The sequence below is a fragment of the Jaculus jaculus genome, chromosome 3 (genome assembly GCF_020740685.1).
Source record: "Jaculus jaculus isolate mJacJac1 chromosome 3, mJacJac1.mat.Y.cur, whole genome shotgun sequence".
Classification (NCBI taxonomy): domain Eukaryota; kingdom Metazoa; phylum Chordata; class Mammalia; order Rodentia; family Dipodidae; genus Jaculus; species Jaculus jaculus.
This window is the reverse complement of record NC_059104.1, coordinates 156,828,727-156,853,787: the sequence shown is the minus strand read 5'-3', so window position 1 is coordinate 156,853,787 and position 25,061 is coordinate 156,828,727. Positions and strand designations below refer to the sequence as shown.

At 45.6% G+C, this 25,061-nt stretch overlaps 1 protein-coding gene across 1 annotated transcript; it reads right to left on the bottom strand.

The window, feature by feature from the left end:
- Positions 1-13,633: 13,633 nt before the first annotated feature.
- On the bottom strand, positions 13,634-22,081 carry Fzd4 (frizzled class receptor 4). Its single transcript, XM_004658263.2, has 2 exons — positions 21,783-22,081; positions 13,634-19,679 (listed from the first exon to the last, which is right to left on the bottom strand). The coding sequence occupies exons 1-2, from the start codon at positions 22,077-22,079 to the stop codon at positions 18,351-18,353; spliced, it is 1,626 nt and encodes a 541-aa protein (XP_004658320.1). The 5' UTR covers positions 22,080-22,081; the 3' UTR covers positions 13,634-18,350.
- Between the last annotated feature and the right edge of the window lie 2,980 nt (positions 22,082-25,061).

Below are 25,061 nucleotides of genomic sequence, written 5' to 3'. Positions count from 1 at the left end.
ATGTCCTGTCTCATCTATTTCCCCACTTCTGGATAGGAAAACTGAGGCCTGCAACTTGAAAAGCCACGTTCATATTCACAAAGAAAATTACTCTCAGTGCTAGCCCTGTCCTCTGCTACTTTCAAAGGACAAGAATTATTATTGTACCAACTAAGCTTAACAAGGCAGCCTGCATTATTCATTGAGATGATTTCATTTAATTCCTGGGCTCCTTTAGATAAATATCAATTTGACATCTCTTTCCAAACACTGAGTCTTTGTGCATGTTTGGGGTTTTCTTTCTTTCTTCCTTCCTTCCTTCCTTCCTTCCTTCCTTCCTTCCTTCCTTCCTTCCTTTTCTTTCTTTCTTTCTTTCTTTCTTTCTTTCTTTCTTTCTTTCTTTCTTTCTTTCTTTCTTCTCTGCATTCCACTTCTCACTTTTCATTCCTCCCTCTTCCCTTTGTCTGTTAATCTCCTTTCCTTCATCTTCTCTCCTCTTTTTTTCCTTCACTCACAAAAAATATTTATTTGCCTCACAGACCAATAATAGCATGTGACCATGTGGCTTGAAATGAGAAGTATCTTTTAAGTTTGTGGAAGCAGAATATTTTCTTTATGGATTTTTTTATTGTTTGGATTGTTTTGTCAGGCTAATGAAAAAAGACTCTGAGGCCCCCTTATCTCAGGCTAACTAGAGGATGCCTTCTAGTTTTTGTTTTCCTTTCCAAGTTGGTTCCTTACAAATGCATGCCAAAGGTCACTCTCAGGTCCCCAAGATAGTAGTGGGTAATCAATCACATTCAAGACATCAACATCACAGCAGATAATCTCAAGATTGGGAGGATTTGGAGAAGAATAGGGAGTCTAAACTGTCCCAGTGTTCTGTGTCCAGCAAAGGTGAACTAATGGATTGCTTTTGCCAAAACTTCCCCCGAGGGTCTCACATATATTCTACTTTCAGTGGTCATTCTTCCTTTCTGATTTGTTCCTTGAGATAAATAAATATGCATGTTTTTTTCTATAGATAATTGCATAATTGCAGTTCAGCAAACAATCTAGACCATGTTTCATAGTTCTAAGAGATGGTCCATATGGGACCTTCAGCAATAACTGATCCTTTCAAAAAAGTAAAACAAAATCCCAGAAGAAACTCAGGCTGTCTTTGCTGAGGACTATGGTAACCTTGACTCAGTCACCAAGTATCTGATATGCAGTTTTCTTAACTATCAAGCAATTTAGCTTAAGTCATGTGTGGTGGTGCACACCTTTAATCCCAGCAGGGATAGGAGGATCACCGTGAATTCCAGGCCAGCCTGAGCTAGAGCGAAACCCTACCTCGAAAAACCAAAATAAATAAATAAATAAATAAAATAAGATAAAATATCTTATTCTTTCCACAAATGATTATTAAGCAACTACTCTGTAATAGGCTTAGAACTAAAATTGAAAGGATAAAAAATTGTATAGAGGAAAAGGTTTGTTACAAGATAAAATAATATAATTTTTAAAAAGCTATAATAACCTTGCTTGTGTACAAAGTGCTATACAACCAACACAGAAACAACTCTAGCTAAGATCTTACGTAATTCTTTCTAGCCTTAGGAGCTGGCATGTGTGGCTTTACTGCTTGCTTGTTTGTTTATGCTGGTTTTTGAGGTAGAGTGTCACTGTAGCCCAGGCTGACCAGGAATTCACTATGTAGTCTCAGGCTGCCACAAACTCATAGCAACTCTCCTACCTCCTCCTCCTGAGTGCTGGGATTAAAGGCGTGCGCCACCACGTCAGCTTTTTTGTTTTGATTTGCTTTTTGCACTATTTCATTTTATTCTTCCTTAACCAGTTGTTTTCAGATCCTTGTCATTCTCAACCATTACCAATTACTTCACCACACACTGTTTCATTGCCCTGTTAACCATGTTCAGCATTTTTGATATAAGAAGAGTGAGGCTCAGAGAAAAAGTAATCAACTCAAGTTCACACAGATCTGACATTATAGAACTGGGACTTGAACCCCCTCTGTCAAATCCAAAGATGGTGTTCTTTCTCCCACATGCCACTGTTGAGGTCTAAGTAGCCACTCAGGGTAAGCAATGTAATGGGAATGTTGGGGTTTCCTGTCAATACACCAATGCACCAATAAATTTAGGGTATCCTTAGATCACTATCTGATGATTTAGAGAATTAGACCCAAGAGGTCAGCATACCTGAGTAGAGGGATGGAGAGAGAGCTGATTGGATAGGCTGGATCAGAGGCTGACCTCTGGTTCTGCAGAAGCAGGCAGGCATGGCGGTCCCTCTTTGGGCCCCATAACTGACTACCTGACTAACTTCCCTTCAAGCAACAAAATGTGTAAGACTAGGTGTGAATATGTTCAAAATCATTTAGAGTTTTTTGTAAGATTTTATTTTTATTTTTATTAATTTATTAGAGACAGAGAAAGGGAGAGAGAGTGAGAATGAGTGCACCAGGGCCTCTAGCCACTTCAAACAAACTCCAGACACATGTGCCGCCATGTGCATCTGGCTCACGTGGGACCTGGAGAATCTAACCGTGGTCCTTAGGCTTCACAGGCATGAGCCTCAACAGCTAAGCTATCTCTCCAGCCCTCATTTAGAGTTTTAAGACAGCAGTAAGTAAGAGTGAAGCACAGCGCTAGGTGTGTTTCTTTCTCTCTCTCTCTCTCTCATATGCATGTACTGTGCATGGAGTGTGGTATATGCACATGTGTGTACAGATGTAGGTGTCCTATGTGAGCACATTGGGTGTCCTTCTCTTATTGCTCATCTGCACACTTCTTAGAGACAGAGTCTCTCCCTCAACCAGTAGCTGCTGTCTATCAGCAATTTTCCAGTCTCTGACCCACCACTCCTCCCCCAAAGTGGAGTAACAGATGCGTATGGCCACGCCCAGCTTTTTATGTGGGTGGGTCCTGGGGAGTTGAACTTGGCGGTCTCTAGAGAGGACCTCGTAAGTTTTCACTGAGCAGCTTCACGTGTCATTACCCAGCATGTGTCACCTGGGCAGGGTTGGTGGGTTCTCTATATGACTTTCCCAGCATAGCTTTGGTATCTAACCTAAGGAATGTTAGTACCATCTCCATCCAGTAAAGGGACATCTGGTAAAATCTTGAACCTGCTGGAAGTTCTGCTCATACCCTTCATCGTAGAAGCTGAGGAGGAAGACCTAATGCAGCACGCATAGATCGAGAGAAAGCTTTTTAGAATAAAAGACCCCTTTTTAAATCATACACTAGGACCTGAAGACATGCCTCAGCAAAAGGCAGTGGAAGGAAATTTGTTTCATTATGACTATCTCTCCTGCGGTGTGCCAAGACATTAATGCCCATAGATCAAGTGGGGATCAAGTACAGATCTCCACTGTAACCAGTAATTCTAAGATCACAGACCCTGCCTATGAAATGTACAGACACCCCCCCTCAAAAAAAAAAGGCACATGTGCATGTGAGGTATTGTTGTAAACAAATGCAGAATCCCTGCAATGACTCCAGATCTTTAAAACACAGTTTAGATCATGGGTTCCCTGAACACAGAATCCTTTGGTAATAGAATTAATTAGGAATGTAGACCTTATTCCTGAGGGGATGGGCAGGGCATGACTGAGGTCATTTGGGATGATAAGTTGTCCTGCATGTTTTCAGAGACCTAGCCGTCTGACTGGCAACTCGGTCCTTGAGTGAGTTGCTCCTCTCTAAACACCGTAGCAAGTAGAACACTGTAGTGTCGCCAACAGCTAGTGCTTGTGCCCCAGGGGACATTTTTGGAGCTTCTAGACAAGCCAGAGTGCTGGGCTGAGGACTGGCTCTCGTCCTTGAGACAAACAGGTAACTATGAAGGAAATAAAAACAATCCTACATGATATAACACAGACAACTCTGGATGCTTGAAATGGGAGGCAGAGTGAAAGGCAGTGTCGTTGGGCTCTTCTAGATCAGGCCACGAGAAGCTGCTTAAAGACAGAATGCTAAGATCCAAGGGATACGTAGAAGGAATATGGAGGCGGAGAGTCTTCCGGCTGAGGGACAACAGCATGTGCAGCAGCAGCAGCAGAGGGTGGGGCAGCATAGGTTAAAAGGGGAAAGGGAAAAAATGGTGTTGGTAAGAGCCTAAGTATGTCTAAGGGAGGAGGCATACCTCCTTGATAGGCTTTTAGGCTGGGAGAGAAAGAATGAGCAAAATCACAGAGACCTTGGATGTCACACTTTGGACTCAAGGGAAACTGTCAGTCCATGTGATGAACTCTCAGCCTGCGAATGGCACAATGAGGCCAGATGTCTGCCTGTCCCGGGTAGTCTCCTCTCAGTGAAGGGCAAAGTGGAAGTGGACAAGGGACAGCCACTTTCAGATCCCTATCACCTCTATCCTTACAAATTAGTTGGATAAATGGCTCTATGGCTGAAGGTGCTTGTTTGCAAAGCCTGGGTTCCATTCCCCAGGGCCTACATAAAGCCAGATATACAAAGGAGCCTATATATTTGGAGTTTGTTTTCAGTGAGAAGATGCCCTGGTGTGCCCGTACTTTTTCTCTGGCTGCCTCTCTCTTTCTCTCTGTCTCAGATCATTTTTTTTTTTTAATGTTAGCCAATGCCTGGTATGGTGGCGCATTGGGGAGGCACAGGTAGGTGGATCACCATGGGCTCGAGGCTACCCTGAGACTGCACAGTGAATTCCAGGTCAGCCAGGGCTAGAGTGAAACCCTACCTTGGAAAAAAAAAGGGGGGGGGAGAAAAAGAAAGAAAGAAAGAAAGGAAGGAAGGAAGGAAGGAAGGAAGGAAGGAAGGAAGGAAAGAAGGAAGAAGGAAGGAAGGAAAAAAGAAAAGGAAAGGAAAGAAGAGAAAGGAAAATAAAAGAAAAGCGAGGAAATGCAAAAGAAGAAACTTAGTCAAACTTGCCAGGCATAGTGGTGCATGCCTTTAATCCCCACACTTGGAAGGCAGAGGTAGGAGAATTATGGTGAGTTTAAGGCCAGCCTGAGACTGCATAGTGAATTCCAGGTCAGCCTGTGCTACAGCAAGACCCTACCTTGAAAAAAAAAAATTAGCCAAACTCTGAAGAGAACATGAGAAGCTTCCAGCAATGAAACTGTTGTGTTCTGTCAGCCTATAATTCAGCTCTAAGATGTCCATGAGATATCTTCAATAGAAAAGCATCACTCCTCTCCACTAAAAGATGGCCGAACAGGAGGAGGACGTCTCAAGTTGCTTTCTTGATATATTGATGTGTTTCCTTTGCAGAGCTGCGCTCTTAAAATGGAGCCAGTTTGGCCGTAGGAGAGACCAGCTCTGAGGAGGAAACATCAATCAAGAGAAGACAACATGACCAGAAATGCATGAGCGAAGCATGCCCATGTCACTGACTCTACTGTTCCTAGGCTCCACAAAGTGATTTCAAGGAATGCGTTTCATTTTAAAAAAAAAAAAAAAAAAAAAAAAAAAAGTATAAACAATAACTCAACAAAAACCCTATCTTGGGGGATATTGGAATCAAATCGAGATTCTGCCCTAAAGCTGTTTTGCCTCCATTTACCAGTAGGTGTCATAAGAATCCTATTTAAAAAGGATAAAGCTTCAAAAATGCTGATCCAAAGGTAATTTTTCCAGTATTCATTTTTCACAGTAAAACCTTTTTTTTTTTAACAAGAAGCATCATTGCAACTACTCAGACCTACCTCATGAATAGCATACTTGACTCACCGAATGGATATAATTCCTCAGACTACCTGCAAATAGGACAGGAGCGACAGGGTCATAGCCAGTAGATGTCATTGAAATATCCATGGTACATGTACGTCTTACAGGAAATTCCATTGCGTTTACACTATTTATTTAATAGAAATAATCTCTGCGATTATTTGCATTTATTTCTGAAGGAGGATGTTTTCCCTTCCTCAGAATAAGTTCAGGAAATGAGTGAAATGTTCAGGAAGTTAGCTAAATGCTGATGTAAATCCAAAAGGAAGGTCTGTTGTTTAAAAAGGGGGAGGAGGGACTTGAAAAAAAAGTAGGAAGTGGGTTTCTCATTCACTTATGGAAAATGTTATCCAGAGTTTCTGATTTAAAAGGAAGAGAACTAGGAAAAATGTGTGTGCCTATGATATCTTTTTCAGTGCATCTGTTAGGTAATCCAGACTTTGACTGATAATAGTAGCTGGCAAAGAAACTGTGTCAAGCAAGAAAATCTAGAAGGGAGACCTGGCTAGGATTAAGTTTCTACTAAATTAAAGCTTGATTATGGAATTGTATCAGCTATTCCCGGAAGTAAGTACAGAAGGACATTCTGAGACCTGAGGTGAGTCCCTTGACACTCCATAAATGACTAAACACTGTCCTGTTCTCTTCCACTGACATGGGGTGCCACACAGATCCTTGACCACAAGCGAGAAAGAGTCTCAATGCAGGGAAATTCCCCAGAGGCTCTTGGTCAGTGCCCTGTATGTTAATGATCAGTAACTGGCTTGCACTGTACTAAAATGAGCAAAGTAAAAAAGAACTCTGCCTCAGACATTCGAGTGCATTTTGGAAATGAAGTTTCAGGGCTGGAGAGACAGCATAAGGGTTAAGGCATAATGCCTGCGAAGCCCAAGGGTCCAGGTTCGATTCTCCAGGTCCCATGTAAGTCAGATGCACATGGTGGTGCATGCGTCTGGAGTTGGTTTGTAGTGGCTTGGAGGCCCTGGCATGCCCATTCTCACTCTCTCTCTCTGTCTCTAATAAATAAAATGTTTAGAAATAAAGTTTCAGCTTATTAGTCAGGGCTGTGGAGGACACAGTTGTGTTTTCTGTGAAAATAGCTCCACCCTCGTCTTTCTGCTATCACCTTCCTTTGGACCTTACTCTTTTTTTGAGGTAGGGTCTCGCTCTAGCCCAGGCTGACCCACTTGGAATTCACTATGTAGTCTCAGGGTGGCCTAAAGTTCATGGCGCTCCTCCTACCTCTGCCTCTGCAGTGCTGGGGTTAAGGGCGTGCCCCACCCCCACGCCAGGCCCCATACCTTTCTTTTTCCTACAGGCACTCCATTCAACAGCAAGAGCCAACCTGAAAAGGCCACCAACATGGATGTGACCCTTTCTTGCTATCATACTGACTCCCTGTGCCAAGGCTACAGGAGAATATGAGCTTCAAGGCCTTTCATAACTTGGCCTCAGCTCACCTTCCCTTCTACTCTGAGAATGTCAGGGTACAGTTACTCTGGAAAGGCTTGCTGCCCTGTACCTACCTCCAAGCAACTCATGGTCAAGTTTACTCACGTTTCTAACTGAGAACTGTTGGGCATGTACTCCTTCTAATCACTAGACAGAAGTCTGGATGAGAGCAGGGAGAGAAGGTTCAGAGGACAGAAAGCGGACCTAGCTAAATGAATGCCCTACTGGGTGCAAATATCACGAATCACCATGTGTGTACGACAGATGTTCATCTGGAGGCAGTTAGCTGGAGGCTAAGGAGTATTGGGAGTAGATGGTAACTTTTATATTTTACATGTTGTACTCAAACAGTAGCTATGAGGAGCAGAAAAAATCTTAAGAGACATGGTCTTGGGCTGGAGAGATGGCTTAGCAGTTAAGGCGCTTGCCTGCAAAGCTGAAGGACCCAGGTTCGATTCCCCAGTACTCACATAAGCCAGATGTGCAAGGCGGTACATGCATCTGGAATTCATTTGCAGTGGCTAGGGGCCCTGGCACACCTATTCTCTCTCTCTCTTTCTATCTGCCTCTTTCTCTGTCTCTCAAGTAAATACATAAATAAAATATTTGTTTACAAAAAAGAGTGAGGCAGATGGCGAGATAACTGCAGCTGAGACATGGTTTATTATGCTGGGTATTGGAAAGCTGTTCTGCCCAAGTAAATGAGGCAAGGTCTTGGGACTTAGGGAGAAATTATATCATTGGTGTGATGGACTAGTAGTAGCAACTTGAGGCATGTGTTCCCCACAGTGCCTTCCCAGGACAGGGGCTGGCACATGATGGACCCTTACTTTGCCACTCGACACACAATTACTTAGCAGTAGAGAATTTGTTTTTCCAGGTTTGGAGCTCTAAACTTGTTAGTGACAGATAAATTCTTTCTCTATTCTTTCATTTGCATTTGGCAACTCAGAGTTGGACTTTGCCTTTAATGGGTTTTTTTTTTTGTTGTTGTTGTTGTTGTTAAATCACTCCCTCTCTTTTCCTAGCCTGCTCACTCCATCGTTGTACACGCAGCAGTAGACACTCGGCAAATATTTGCTGTGGCAAAGAAGAAAGGGCAAAAAGAGGCAACTTAGAACAAACCACACCTTAGGGTAGGTCATTGTTCTCTAATCCATTTTGAAGCTAGAGGTGCTCTTGGAGGCTTAGCATCTTTCTAATAAAGTCCTGCCAGAAGAGCTGGGTGTGGCGGCACACACCTTTAATCCCAGCACTTGCGAGGCAGAGGTAGGAGGATCCCCATGAGTTCAAGGCCACCCTGAGAATACAGAGTGAATTCCAGGGCAGCCTGGGCTAGAGTGAGACCCTACCTCAAAAAAACAAACAAAGAAAAAGTCCTGCCAGAATGATGACTCTTCTTGTTTCCTTGGTGGCTCCTCCTGAGTCCTTTCCTTCTTTCCTTGTTCCATTCCTCTTTCCCCTCTTCCTCACCTTTTTTCTTTCCCTACCTCCATAAATATTCTTTTAAAAAATATATTTTATTTATTTATTTGAGAGAGAGGGGGAGGGAGAAAGAGAGAGGTAGAGGCAGATAGAGAGAGAGAATAGGTACTCCAGGGCTTCCAACCACTGCAAACAAACTCCAGATGCATGTGCCACCTTATGCATCTGGTTAATGTGGGTTATTAGGGAATCGAACACAGGTCCTTAGGTGTCATGGGCAAGCGCCTTAGCCACTAAGCCATCCATCCAGCCCATCCATAACTATTCTTAAAGCTTATGCTCTTTGCCAGACAGGATACCAGGTTCCAAGGGAACCCAGAGAGGTCATGCTGGGTGTGAAAGTCATGCACAGGGAGTTCAGTTTAGTGGGGAAGTGAACACATGTGCACACCAGGAGGATTACAGACGTCTTCCCAGGAGAGGTAACAGAAGAGCTGGATCGTGGAAAAAGTATAGGTACAACCTAGTTGAAAAAAACCAAAGGGCATTTCAGGCAAGGGAAAAATCACACACACACACACACACACACACACACACACACACCCTCTAGCAAGGAGCTAAGACGGCAATGACAAAACAAGGTCAGATTTTTCTATGTGATTTATCAATTCCATCTCACAGCTTTCTAATCTACCCATGTACCACATAGCAAATGAAATGATGCAATCCGCAGGCCTTTTAGGAAATTTAGCTACCTAACCATTTAATCTCTTAATAGAAAGACATCGATGGGTGTATTAGCTACGAGATTAAGCACACACTTCAGTGAAAACAGGACTGAGTGTGAAGGAAATCAATGTATTCCTGTTCAAATATGTCTTTGGCTTATCTTGCACTGGTTTTTCAGAGAAACTGCAGCCTCTGTAGAGACAGGCACGTCTTTGAAAAGCTAGCCTTTTGGAAAAAGAAAATCTGTCAACGTTAGCAAACACTCCAGGCAGGCACAGCCTTTTCTGTCTGCCACTCCTTCTCCTCCCCCTCTGCCTAGCAAAGATGTCGACAGGGGGATGAGAGGGGTCTGACACGTGTCCCCGACAGATTGCTTGTTGCCTGAGGATCATACATCCACCCTTATGGGGAAGCTCCCCCTCACTGACCCCACTTTCTTTCTTGATCTCCCATAGCCCACAGTGCTTCCTTCCTTTCAAAGGTCCCAACCTGTGTCTCTTTTTTAATAACTAGGTAAGATTCAGCAGTTCTGTCTTTGAGTTTCACGCTAAATAGGGGTAACTATGATGCTTAGACATGTGAAATAATTTGTTTGCACTTTTTTCCTATCGATTGTCAGTTTGTTTCCAGATTAAATGTCTTCAAAGAAAGAATTTAAAAGTTCCCAGCCAGGCATGGTGGTGCACACCTTTAACCCCAGCACTCGGGAGGCAGAGGTAGGAGGATCACCAAGAGTTCAAGGCCACCCTGAGACTACATAGTGAATTCCAAGTCTGCCTGAGATAGTGAGACCTTACCTCCAAAAACAAAAACAAAACAACAACAAAAAAATTCCCTGTACGAGGTGATAGGAAACCTGGTGAGAGATTGATGAAAATCCCATCAATATGGGAAAGGAAATGCAATACACTTGGTTTTTGTATCCTCTGAACATGGGCATTTAGGTCAGAATCCTTTGTCCTGAAGGCTGACCAGTCAAGTCATGGAATCGTTTAACCTTCAGATGAAGGAGACAGGGTTTTCTAGAAACAACAGGTGATGCCTTTCTGACTAAAGCTTTGCAGGGTCAACACGTTTTCAGAACCTTTAGCATGACACTCTCCATCCCACCAACTCAGCTGCTTTGCAAAGGAAAACTAAGAAGTCCAAGTTCTTCTCTCACTGTGGGTTATTTCTGTTCACAAAACCTCTGAAAGCAGGAGACCAAGGCTGACCTCTCTGGTCAAGAGTCAGTTCAACTTTAAAGTTATGACTGCATGTGAAGGCTAAAACAGGAAAGAGAAAAATCAGTTCTCAGCCCAGAAATGCTGAAAATCTTTGGGCTACATTCCAGTTAGGGTCTTGGTTCTGCACACAGAGGTCCCACTGGGGGGGAGGGGGCAATGAGCCAAGCTGTTTCAGTCCAGTTGAGTGTCAGAGATCATGCGGCTTATTCTAGAGGTGTTCAGTTTATAGATAAACATATTTACTATAGTGATTATGCTACATAATGCTTAAACAGAAGCTCATGCCTAGGTCTCATTACTGAGAAAGATGCTTGTCACCCACTGCCAATGAACCTACGTGCTGTATATGAAATCAAAGGATGGAGAATTAGTCCTCTAGGGCCTCCATAACAAATGATCACCAACAGTGGCTTAAAACGACAGAAATTCATTCACACACAGTCCTGAAGACTAGACACCTAAAATCAAGTCTGGCTCCTTTTGAAGGCTCCAGGGAAGGATCCTGCATGCTTTTCTTCTATCTCTCAGTTAGTATTTCTTTTCTCAGCCCGTAGCTGCGTAACTTCAAGCTCTGCTTGCATGTGATACTTTCCTCTGTATATCTGTGTTTAAATGTGCTGTTTCTTAGATGGATAAGTTATTGTACCCAGGACTACCTTAGTGTAGTATGAGCTCATTTTAACTTAATTACATCTGCCAGGACCCTATTTCCAAATAAGGTCACATTCACAGGTATCCCAGGTTAGGACTTCAACACATCTTTCGAGGGGACACAACACAACCCACAGGAATGTGAAATGAAAACAAAATCCTGTGTAAAAGAAAAACAAAACCCTGAGCCAGTCATGAGAATATCTGACTATGCAACCTACCACCTGACCCAGGGGGTTACCCCTGCCCTCCTTAATCGTGGTCTCTGCTCTCTGAAAGCCATGCTTGCCCTAGTTTCCACAGTGGCACCCGGAGAATAAACTCAAACCACACAAAGTGTTTTCTGCTAGGAAAGTGTTGCTACAAGTGCAAGAGATTATTATGAATTCATTCCAGATTCTGTTGACTTTTTCTTAACTTCATAACTACTTAATGGATAGGTAATGGAATGAGAAACACAGCCCACCAAACAGGGGAGAGAATTTAAGTTACACGCCTCCCTTCATTTAGTGTTTGAGATTAAAAAGTACAATAGCGATCTGCAGATAAGAGAAGTAGTATTGCAAATACTTGTTCACTGCACTTTTTTATTAAAAATATTTTTTTTTATTTATTTGAGAGAGAAAGAGGTAGTGAGAGAGAAAGAGAGAAGGAGAATAGGTGCACCAGGGCCTCTAGCCACTGCAAACAGACTCCAGATACATGTGACCTTTTGTGTATCTGGCTTATGTGGGTCCTGGAGAATCGAACTGGGATCCTTTGGCTTTACAGGCAAAAGCCTTAACCGCTAAGCCATTTCTCCAGCCTTCACTGGGCTTTTTTTTTTTTTTAAATATTTTTTGTTCATTTATTTATTTATTTATTTGAGAGCGACAGACACAGAGAGAAAGACAGATAGAGGGAGAGAGAGAATGGGCGCGCCAGGGTTTCCAGCCTCTGCAAACGAACTCCAGACGCATGCGCCCCCTTGTGCATCTGGCTAACGTGGGACCTGGGGAACCGAGCCTCGAACCAGGGTCCTTAGGCGTCACAGGCAAGCGCTTAACCGCTAAGCCATCTCTCCAGCCCATCACTGGGCTTTTTGACTCACCCTAGACAGGGTGGTATTCTAATGCAGCTAACGGTAGCAAGCAATTTAAAAGAAAAGCAAGTGGGCTGAGCTCAGTTGCAACATCAGCAGAGATACTGGCAGTGACTCTCCTTCCCTGTGTGGTCCATCACATGACTGGATATGATGACAATGTCCTGGTAAAGGTTTTGTTGTAGTTCTAGGTATTCAACCCAGAGCCTCACACATACTAGGTAAGCACTCCACCACTGAGCTACATTCCGTCACCCAATGACTGTCCATGTAGTTGCTTGGAATTTTCTTCATCCAGGGACCTTTTTGTTTGTTTTTGTCTTTTTGTTTTTCAAGGGAGGGTCTCACTCCAGCCCAGGATGACCTGGAAATCACTATGTAGTCTCAGGGTCGCCTCAAGTGCACAGCCATCCTGATCCTCCTACCTCTGCCTCCCAAGTGCTGGGATTTAAGGCGTGTACCACCACACCTGGCCTCCAGGGACCTTTTTGGATATATGGACAGATTTTTCAGACACATGAGAAATTTGCCCATGTGTGTAACACAAAACAGAACCATTGTGTAGCCATAAAGATGACCCACATTCCCCAACGAGGAGGGTCCTTGTGGAGGCGGAAGGACAGGGAGGAGGCTAGCGATGGTACCAACATGGCTGTATACACACTGTGCACGTAGCTAATAAAAAAAATACTCAGCACACAAAAAATAAAATAAAATAAAATGATGAAAATCTCAAGTTAAAAAAAGTAGAAGTTCTCCCTTTAAGAGGTCTGGAGCTCTAGCAGTTATGGGAAACAATTTTTCAAGCTACCAGATTAAGTCAGTGAGACCCTAAAGGGAAAGATGGCCATTCCTGGATATACCAAAATAATAATAATAATAATAAATAAGTAAATAAATACTGGTATTTTAAAAGTGCCATGGAGTAATAGCTTGAGAATTATATGTTACTAAGGACCACAGTAGGCATAAATTCTGTTGACCTTGGATTGTGAGGTTTGGTGTTCCAGGATAAATCCCACAGGGGGAAAAGAGCACTAACTGAGAAAAAACAAAAGTTCAGAGAAAGCATTCCTCAATCTGTCTGGCAAACTGGACACTCCGGTTTTTTATTTTTTAATATGTATACTTTATTTATTTGTTTGCAAGCAAAGAGAGAGAGAGAGAGAATGGGTATACCAGGGCTTCCAGCTGTACTTTAAACAAACTCTAGATGCATGCACCACTTTGTGTATCTGGCTTTACGTGGGTCCTGGAGAATCGAACCTGGGTCATTAGGCTTTACAAGCAAGTGGCTTAGCCTACTGATGCCTCTCTCCAGCCCTTGCATGCATCCCAGGGACTATCTTACACTTTCAGGAATATGCCACATCACACACCAGTTAATAAACAAAACTTTATTTTCCTTCGATACAAAAATTAAATAGCAAGGTCTTATTATACAGTGATAAATTAGAACTTTACAGTGCAGACATCAACGCAAGATACACTTTTGTACATCCTTTGAAACTTAGCAATTCATTCAGGGCCTGTGTGGCAGGGGTTTTCCTGGTACCTCTGCTGAGCATGTGAAAGTCCCTGGGTTGCCTCCAGGTCTCTAAAGCTGTGGAGGGAGAGAAACGAGGAGCCAAGACAAGGCAGCACAGCAGCCAGCGTGACCGCTGCCCCGAGCAGGTGGAATCATAGTGGATCTTTTTATCTGCTGCACCTCATACTCAGCCCATCGTTCTGATGAAGAGCTCTAAAGCCTCACAACGTCCCTGTGAGGTAGAAGAAATTCAGAACCACCTAGATGCCACACTGAGAAAGATCTAGGAAACAGCTTATCGTCCTTGACATGCCCATAGCCGAGCCAGGGCCTGATTACATTTTCAGGATTTGGAAACTTGCACAGTGCCTAGGAGAGAAGATGGAGCCAACCTTTGTGGGACAGAGCTGCTCTCAGTGTTCTGCTTAGAAACTGTCTAGGATGACAGTGGTCATGTACTGAATACTGCAGATCAAGGAGACACACAACTCAGAGAATGTGGCTCACATGACTCCAAAAAGGTCCTCTACTTATTGCTTGGGTAAATAATAGGGACTGGCTGCTACAACAAGGGGAAGGAAAGTGAGAAACAGAACCAAACTAGGGGAGGGCAAATGGGCTCACCAGGGGAAAAGGCATGTCAGGAGGATCTGTGGCATACTTCCCTCTGGTACTTTCAAGCATGCTGTTACTGCACTCAAGCTTGGCAAAGGGCAGCAACAGAGAGCTCTATCCAGGCACCAGTGAAATAAACTCCAGCCACGATTTCAGGGCCCAGTATCTGATCCCTGGTCCCTTCCCAAGTCTATACTCTGTGCTCCCTTTCCTAACTACTTCTGTGGTCCCCTCACCAGAAGCCCAAGTCTGTATCACCCTGGTGACATCCCTTTGAATTGTACCTGCCAGAGCAAGGATATTATGTCATCTGAGTGTCTTCTGGTCAAGATGGGACTCAACACAAAAAGTACTTAGTTTTGAGACCAGGAGGCTGACTCCACAGCTGAGGGCACTTGACATCGCAGTTTAGAATCTAATAAGGAAGTTTCCAAGGTTCTGGGGTTTAGGGAGTGCAAGTGAGGGAATGATGGGGAAAGGAAAGTCTCAAGAGTGTCTCAGGAAATGAAGTGTCACCCCTTCTCTGGTTTCAGGCCTCTGGGCAAGATGCCAGCTCAGAAGCCATCTCAGCAACCAGGAAATGGGTCTCCATAAAGGAAGAAAGATATGAATCAACCAAGTAGCCCAACCAGACGGTTCTGGCCACTTCCATCCGACACCACACTCCTCTGCCCTGAGGTTTGGCATTTATGAAGCAGGACAAAGGAGTTTGCCAGAAAGGAAGTTGGAGAGAGGTACTCTTGGCCCTGTTTAATAAAATCTCCAGGGAGGGGTTTAGGGATTTTAATAGAAAGTTACCATCATATCTGCTTACTCTAGATTACGCAGAAAGAAAAACAAACCTATCCCTCACCCCCCCCAACAAGACTCTGTCCTCAAATAAATGCACGTAAGTCCCAGGGAACACCCAAAGTCCAGATTTGGCTGTTCTCAAAGCCTTCGTAGATGTGGGAGTTCATTTCCTTAAAGCTTATTCTCAGTCTTCCTAGGGGATTTCTAGGGAGACTGCCATGGAGCAGAGGTTACGCTTTCTGTCACTGATTTGGAAGCAATCCCGGAAAAGAAATGTATTAAAGGTAGAAAGGCCCTGGAAGAAGCTGGTGGAAGGAAACAGTGAAACAGATGTGAATTCCAGAGGCAGATGCACCCTCACAAACGCAACAGCAAATGTCAGGAGACCCAGTTGCATACCACCTCCCATCCACGAGAGCACGGTTCACCTCCCCTGGAGCACCTGACACGGGACTTCAGACACTGCTGGTATTCAATACCTACAGCCGCTGGTAACTGACCTTTCTATATTTTAAACAAATACCCATTTAAGAGGTGATGGAGATGTATGAAGGTCACTGGCAACAGACTCCCCTGCCAGGTTCTTTCCTGAAACAATAAACATTCTCCATTGTCTGGAATGTGCAAGGAAAGGCCTGTAACTCCCTGGTGGAACCCAGTTGAATGTGCCTACTCCTGAAAAGGCAAGAGACTAGTGAGCAGACTGTCAAGCCCACTATGGTTGTCTGGATACTAGCTCCAGAACTCCAGTTTCACCCACATGCTTGATATTGTGATGATTACTATCTCATCATGTGCACACTCACTGAGCACCTCTTCTTACCCGGCCGGTTGCCGGGTGCTGGCTTGGTCACACAATCACTGAAGCATTACACAGAGAATTATATTACTAACCCCCACACAACAACGCCAGTCCTCTCCTGTATGTATGGTCCTCCTTCTCTTTTCTGGGCCAGAATCTGCACAACTCCCAAGACACCAGAGCAGAGCGTGAGTAAGGGCAGGCTCTGCCCCTGGGTGCATGCTCCAGGGCCCTGCACAGCTATGGGAACTGTCTGCAAGCAGCACAGGCGTTCACATTTTACATTTCGTAGACAACATAGTCTCAGGAATTAAGCCATTTCTTTTAGGGCTCAGTTCTCATGCTCCTGAAGCCTAGTCAAGCCCAGGTACTCAGAATGCACACATCGGTGGGGGCTGCCACCCACAGCCATTGGCTTCTATGTCAAAAGTCCCAAACGTTCCCTTCCAAATGCACAATGCGTTTTATATGCATCTTGATCTCAAGACAGCTCAATAACATGCAAAAATAAGGAGCAAAGAAGGGAAAACAAAACATGGACATAAAGTTCAAACCAAAAACAAATAAATAAATATATCTTTATTTCCAGAATTCAATCACCTATTTTTTTGATTGCCTATTTGGAATATTGAGTCCCTAGAAATGTTCCTCCACAAAGTGTGATGGGGAAAACATAAAGAAGCTTCTTATAAAAATAAAAGTCATGAATTAATAAATAATGAGATCTGCAAAGCAGCTGCTGAAGCAAATAGATATGAATTATACAGAGAGCAACCTGTGAAGTGGACAACAGTGTGTCCCAGAGATCTGGCAACTGCAAAGCCTAAGGCAGGTTAAGAGAAAGGCCAGTTAGGATTGTAAAAAGAACTGTGACTTCTGATAGGTTGCTAGGGGGTACCCCCTCGTGAGGAACTTAAAGCATAAATTTTAAAAGCTTTGGATACCTCAGCAAAGGCAATTAAGACCTGCGCTGTTAGACTTTGCAGTTCATTTCATATGGTCTCCACTTTATGCCCTGTTAACCAATCCAGCTTCTGGCTGGCATTCTAGAGATTCATTAAGCACCACATAAATACTCCAGGCCACACGGCCTCCAATGAAATCTTATAAAGAGCCTTTGCCAATTACTAGGGAACAATTATGCACCAAGTATTTGGATTAGCCAGTCCTTGCTTCCCTTTACGAATTTGAATAAGTCTCCATTGTGGCAAGTAGGCCAAACTCTGATAACATTCTTATGCTAGGGGAAAAGGCACTATTACTCTAAGAATGCAAGTTGACCATAGTTTTAAAGTCAATTGAGTAGACTATGTCATGGTCCAAGAATGTGCTCTTAATTGTAATTGACACACACAAATTACACAGTTAATCTGTGTGAATGCAAAGTTGCCAAGAAATGTAACATTTCAGCTCTTCCAGACTGGCGTCTGCATAGATGCAATCACACAAGGTAAAATATATTAAGGCCTCATTGCTTAATGCAATAGGTCTCTGGGGTCGGAAAGGTAAGTCACCTTAGTAAATCTCATTTTCCTCTGAACTAAGTGATTGTCAGAAAGTGAACCACCTTTCCTTTTCCCTCATAGGCATGCTGCAGTGCAAAAAATTCCTATAAAAATACCTTTCTTTCTTTCTTTCTTTCTTTCTTTCTTTTTTCATTAGTGTAAAGTGAAGAAAACAGCAGCGACCTAGAATAGGGATGTTGAAATCTAAGAGCAGGAGAATAAAAATCCATCGGAACCCTTACGTGTGTTAGTACAGTACTTCTGTTTGTTCAAACAATGCTGTTTTATGACAAAGGCACTGAAAGGTTTTGACACCACCTCCTGGGAGTACAATCCACAAAGTTCTAAACAGAAGATGTTTATGTTAGATCAGCCAAACTATAAAACTCTGTAACACTTCTCTGAACCCAGCATTTCCAGTGTTTATAGATCATTTTGCTATCTGAAAGACTTAGTTACTATTTAAAATTCAAAAGAATTTTAAAGAAATTATTCTTTCTCCCTGCAAGCTACCAACTCACAGTTTCAATCCCACCTGGTAGGGGAAAATAGCACTGCCCCAGACCTCTTGGAATCTAGCTAGGTAGGACCTTCACACTCTGAGCTGTGACCTGCTAAAGTGATCAACTTTCTGATTTCTCACAGCTTCAAAAGCCTCTAACTGGCTTTTCCACCTAGGATCGTTCCAAAGTCTGCAGCAAAATCATTGGTTTTTATGGTGCCAGGCTGACAGGAGCCGCTGAAGTGCTGCCACTCAGTTCAAACTGAGCTTCACTGAAGAAAACTTGTTGCAGCATTTCTACAGAAACACTGCGTTCACCCCTTTAGGAGGAGGACAGTGTGGAGGCAAGCTCATCTTACACCACAGTTTCATTGCCTTTCCCAGGCTTTACCCACCCATTCCCCCTCTTCTCTCGCTTTACCTTCCCAGAATTCACTAATCTGTTAGAACACTTTTGCCACGTGTGCAGAGTTTTGGCAGACCAGATCCACATGCCTGAAGTAATGCCCACGAGCAAAGACATAAAAATTTTCAACATTTCAACTGCCATATTTGAGTCATCTGCAGAATACCGGAAGAGTGCCCAGTTGGAGATTTCATAGAAATAACAGGCAATCACACAGGTGGCAGGAACTGTGTACAGTACTGAGAAGACCCCAATCTTGACCATCAGCCTTTCCAACTTGTCTGTCTTTGTCCCATCCTTTTGAAGATTTGACCGAATTTTGAATAAGGCTACCAAACCTGCCGCAATGAACAAGGTTCCGATCACCAAATAAGTAAAGAGAGGGGCCACCACAAAGCCAGTAAGGGCATCGAGGTTCTGGTTCCCGACATAACACAGGCCAGTCAGTTCATCTGCGTCCACTAGTCTCATAATCAAGATGACAATCGTTTTCACGGCAGGGATGGCCCAGGCTGCGATGTGGAAATAGGAGCTGTGCATTTCGATCGCTTCATGACCCCATTTGAGTCCCGCTGCCAAAAACCAAGTGAGTGTCAGAATAACCCACCAAATGGAGCTGGCCATTCCAAAAAAGTACATCAGCAAGAAAATTATTGCACATCCTGTGTTCTTAAGTCCTTCTTGGATGAGAACGGGTTCTGCTGCCTCTTCAAAATCACAGGATATCCTTTCCCGGCCTACGGTCAGCCTAACAATATAAGCAATGCTATAAATATTATAGCACATACTGAGGAATATGATGGGGCGCTCAGGGTAAGAAAACCTGGAAGAATCGATCAGGAAGGTCAGCACAGTGAAGGCGGTGGAGATGAAGCACAGGCTAGCCCACACCGCCATCCAAATGTCAGTGAACTCCTTAGCAGAGCGGCTGTACAAGCCAGCATCGTAGCCACACTTGAGAACACAGTTCAGACTCCTCTTCACCCAGATGTACTGATCAGAATTGGTTCCCACAGAGTGACACTCTTCCCCAGGCTGAATGGGGGTTTTGTGAGGTAAGGGGATTTCTTCATCGCCAGGCCCTTCCATGCACATGTGGTTGTGGTCATTCTGAGGCGGGAATTTGCTGCAGTTCAAGCTCTCTGGCCAGGCAAATCCAAACTCTTTCAAGACGGGTTCACAGCGTCTCTTGACTGAAAGACACATGCCACCGCAAGGGCCGATGGGGATGTTGATCTTCTCTGTGCACATCGGCACATAAACTGAACAAAGGAAGAACTGGAAAAGTAATGAAATGAACAAAGAAAGCCATGACTTGAAGGTTTGACCACATGTGCAAAGCTGAGCGATTGTATAGAGAATGCAGGCAACGTACAAATTAACTTCTAAAACCAGCCTATAGGGAGTCTTACTGTTTACTCTGACCACTAACAAAGGTGCTGAATAAACCACCACTTTTACACACACTTTTTTCTTAGTTTGGCTCTAGTAATCCTGTCCAGAAACATAAATGAATAAATAAATAAAAAGTGTCAAGAATTGCAGAATTCCTTTTCACATAACCCGTAAGAAAATAAACTTTGAAAAACTGACTTCCAATATCCTACCTACCCGTTTTAGCTACTATTTGATAATGCTACAAGGTCTAATAAAAACTGACTTGGTCATTTAGGTGGTGGGGTGCTTTATTTTGATCCCCATTTCTTTGTCACCATAAAATAAATGTTTTTTAAAAAGGAGATCTTGTTCATGTTCTTTTTTTCCTATTTTAACTGTTTAAAAAAATCATTCTTATCTTGAAACAGAAAATGTACCCACTGAGACTGTTAGCCCAGGGATAAGATATAGACTCTGGGGGGGGGGTCCTCTCTGGTCACTCAGGACTTGTTTGGCTTCAGTTTCCTCAATGAATAATCATGAAGCACAATAGAAAATGTAAATGTTAAGTCCTTGAAACAGCAATACCAGCAGGGGACAGTCCAGTTGCTGTCCTCAATTCCTCCAGCATTGATAAACAGTCTCCTTGGCTCCTTACAGATGTTGTCTATGAAGTCTAGAGTTACAAGTAACTATTTTCCAGCCTGTCAAGGGATCCAGTCTTGTCTTTCAAAACAGCTTGGCTGCTTCCCCAGGATACATGTAATTAAAAATATATATCCCTGCAAAAGCTATTTCTCCAACAAAATTGCCACTGATGTCAGGATATGCGCTGTTTCCAACTGAGAGCTAGAGGATCATTTCTTAAGCTTTTATAACCTCGGTCTAAAGTTCTGAAGCTTCCAAAGGGATACTTCACCAGCAACAGGTCTAATCCCCACATCTCTCCAAAGCCACAATCCCAGCTTCTTAAATGACCCATGTAAAATCATGCAGCTAAGTAAGAAAACTGGCTAGCTGGCTCTTACCTCTCAAAAGTCACAGCCAGAGAAAAGACCTCTTGAATTTTTCGCCTGGACAACTAACCTCTTTTCTCCCAACTGTTCTGTTTTCTAATTTTTTAAAAATCAGTCAGCCTCAACAACCACAGCACAACCAATATTGAAGTTTTAAAATTTCCTTCCAGCACATCACTACTTGGCTGTATTAGCAAGATTATAATCACCCTTTATATGCAAATTGCCTTTCAATTATTAATTGTAGGAGGGACAATTTCTGTATATTTGTACATTATGTAAGCTTTAAAACTTTTAATGACTTCAAAAAAAAAAAATTCTTCCAAATCCAGACTACCTTCCCGGAAGCTTTTTCACTACCTCCAAACACTAACTTTGTCTCTAATCCTGGGGACAAGAAAAGAGCTCAAGACAACCCACCCACTCCTTCCAGTGTGACCTCAACAACCGTTGGGGATCATATATGGGGGAGGGAGCGTTCTGCAAAAAGTAGACAGTGATATTTAGTAACTAACCCCCTAAAATATGGGGCGGTCAGTGAGGGTCAGGGAAGGGAGTTGTTTAGTCTCCTTATCGCTCCAGTTCTCAGCTGCAGCTGGCTGCCCTGCTGAGGTCTCGCCCACCGAGGAGCAGCGGCGGCGGCTGCAATCCTTGGCAAAGATAACCCTCAGCTCCACCGGGGTTAGGGGCTTGGCCAGACATGGGTGAGCAGGGGAGAGAAACGGAAGGGCGGGGTGTAGGAATGGGTTCTTTCGCAGGCCAGATGACTTACACAACGTTTTGGCTTCCAGTCCCAAAGAAGGGACAGAAAAGCGCGCGGGGGGGGGGGGGGGGCGGGTGTGAAAATCACTTTTCCAGGAGAATTGTTTGTACCCTCAGGCTTAGGAAAAGAACCGGGCACTCGACTTGGCAGGGGCTCCACGGAAGGGGCTAGGGTGTCCTTGGCCTGAGGGGTCCCGCCAAGGATGGGAGGGGTGGGGGCGCCCACCTGCAGCTGGCTGGAGCAGCCGTACTGGATGAGCGGCGTGAAAGTTGTCAGCTGCAGCTCGGCGTCCGTCTGCAGCTCGTGCCCCACCAGGTTGGGCATCTTGGTCACGTTGTAGCCGAGGTTCTGGCACATGGAGATGCGGATGGGGTCGCAGCGCCGCTCCTCCTCGTCCCCGAAGCCCAGAGCTGGTCCCGGGAGCAGCATTAACTGCAGCCCCAGCAGCAGCAGCAGCAGCAGCCCCAGCCCGACGCCTCCGGGCGCTCCCGGGACGCTCGGCCCTGTGCCCCGCCGGGCCATGGCCAGAGCCCAGGGCAGCAGCAGCAGCGGCGGCGGGGATCGCTCCGGGAGACACCCCCAGTTTGCACGGAGGGGTGGGGGGTGGGGGCGCCAGCTGCCCGCGCTGCTCCCAGCTCCGGGGAAGGAGTGTGATAAGGCGCCAAGGGCGACGAGGAGACAGTGGCCCGCCGCTCCCGCAGCGGTACGCGACCGTGTGCGGATACTAGACGTCCGGGTCCCAGGCTGAGGAAGGCGCTGCGAGGGTCATGGCTGCAGGCGGCGATCGCACTGCCCGCAGGCGGCCGAGTCCGCGCGCACGGCGTCCCGTGAAGCCCGCCTGCGCTCTGCGCCGCCGCCGCCGCCGCTCTCACCGCCCGAGCGCTCCGCCGCGCTGGAGGCTCGCGGGGGCGGGGCGGGACGGGACGGACAGCGCGCCCGTCCAATGAACTGGCGCCGTGGGCCAAGGGGCGGGGCGGGGGCGGGCCCTGTCGCCTGCGGGAAGGGTCGAGCCGGCGCCCGCCCAGGGCCCCTGGCCCTCCCTCCCTCCCTCCCTCGGCCCCGCCCCGCCCCGCTCGGCTTCCCGGCGCTCGCTGTCCTCCCACCCGGATCGCGGCGCGCTGGGGCCAGGCGGCGACGGAGCCCGGTGGCTCCCGCCCAGCCCACCCGCCCCTCCTCTCCCCTCCCCTCCTCTCTCTCCTGTCTCTCCTCTCTCCCCTGCCAGGTGAGAAGTGCTCCGGGCTCCACGCTCTCCCTTTGGTTTCCTGTTCCTTCCAGCTGTCACCTCAGTCCGGTGTCCCTCTCCGCGTCCAGCGGAGAAATGTACACAAAGAACACGGGACCTGGATTTAGCCAGATTGTGCCCGTGTGACCTTGAGCGAATAGCCCCGAGCTGTCGGGGTCTGGTTCCTCATCCGTAAAGGGACCTGGGAGCATTGAGAGAGGAGAGAGAGAAAAAGCGTGAAGAGCTCGTGCCAGGCACGGCGCGAGTTCGCGGCCAGTCTGGCTCCCAGCTCGCGGGGGGGGGGGAAGGGAGGGGTGCTGGAGCCCCTTCCCCGCCCCCCCAGCCCCTCCGCCCCGCGCCCGACCTGCGCCCCGAGCAGCCCGTCTGCGGCCCCGAGTGAGTGGGGGAGGCGCCCCGAGCAAGCAGAGCAGCCGACGGGCTCGCGCTCCGATTTCCTCACCGTATGAAATGAAATTCCACAGGGGGATTCGAAAGGAAATGAGACCGGGACGCTCCGTGCTTCTCGGCCCGCCGCCCTTCCTGTCTCGGGGACACGGTTTCTAAATAAGGTCGGGAGGGTTGAGAGAGCGGGAGGGAAGAGGCTCGACCCTGTGCCCTGGGGGGCTGGGGAGGGGGCGAGGAAGGAGCACAAAGCACCAGGAATCCCCTTCCCAGGTCCGGGACGCCCACTCACCCCCACCACCATCACCCGTACAGCCTCTGTGCTTAGGGTCTTGGGCATGGGAAGAATTTGCCACGTGGGTTGCAACCCAATTTGCTCTCAGTGCCACCCCAAGGGGCTTGGTGCTGGCCCGCCCCTTCGCTGCCTTCCATTTGTCCAATAGAACTCTAAAACAGGTGGATTTCCTTGTTGCCTGACGGGTCAAGTTCCTGTGCCTCTGCGAGCCACAAACTAGCCATCTAAACCAACTTCTGGGTAAAGTTTGTCTCCCTCGCATGACTGTTCCCAGTTAAGTAAAGTAATGAATGCCTGTAAGTCATGTAGCGCAGTGACCGGCACCTAGCAGTGTAAGGTGCTTGGCTTTGTTTGTTTGTCTGTCTGGGACGAATAAGAAGGGCAGTCTGATGAAATACATCTCTAGCAGCCCAGGTCTGAAGATAATGGATTCCTACTCTCTTTCGGAGCTCCAATACTTGGCGCCACTGATTTTGAGTTGCCTGTTCCTCCCATTTCAGCCGATTGGCACGTGGCAAAGCCTATGTATACATTGGAAGACTGTATGCAGCATTGAGGTGATGCTCATATTTGTATGTGTAGTTTTCTTATGTACGCAGGTCTACATGTCTGAGGGCGAGAATGGAATCAACCATTTTTGGTATTTGGCTCTGTGCTTAAGACAATTGGGTACATAGAAATGTGTCGTCTTCACTTACTGTCATAATCTGCTGGTGGAAGAGGTTCTATCAACACCTTTAAAGGAGACTGGGAAACTGAAACTAGACGAAATGACAAATCAACCAAATCAGAGCCCAACAGAAGACAGTTGAAGATGGAAGACAAAATTGTTTTCCAGAAGTTCCCAGCCGGAAAGCAGTGCACTCAGTGTGGGGTGGGAATGGGTTTTCTGTGTGCTCATGCCAAAAAAGTGCGCATGACTACTGGCCTGTAGAAATGAGTAGATGCTTAGATGAACAGAGCAAGTAATCTACTCATCATTTGGGCTATATAGAGGACCAAATCAAATGAGTAGGTTAAATGAACACATGATCTTCATCCTTTAGATCACACAGGAGACAAAAAAATAAATAAGTAAACATTAATGGTAAGCACACTGAGAGAAATGTGGCAAGTTGAAGGTAAAGGTGGCTAAGTTCAGAGAGTTTCTCTATGAGGATGGTCTGAAAGATTGTGGGCTTCTCAACAAAGTGGAATTAGTACATAATTGGCCCTTCTCTGTCCTAGAGCATGGTGGGGAAATGGGCCCGCTGTGTGCGAGAACAGGTGCATGCTTTAAGAAACAATGGATCCTTGAGGCCAAGAGGAGGATCTGTTCCTACACAGCACCTGGCACACAGAGGGGACATCATCAGTGCTGGGTGAAGAAATGCTATTATGAAATCAAGAACAGAGAACTCACACACAAACCTTATTCTGCACCCATGTTCCCTGACTTCACCTGTCATTTCACTTAGTGCCCACAACCTGAGAAAACAGTTTGGAGATGGGATGGAGAAGGACTCAGATGTGTGTTTGCTTGGCTGTGAACCCTATGTCATGCTACTGCTGTCACAGAAACTGCTTGTCATCTAGCCTAATCCAC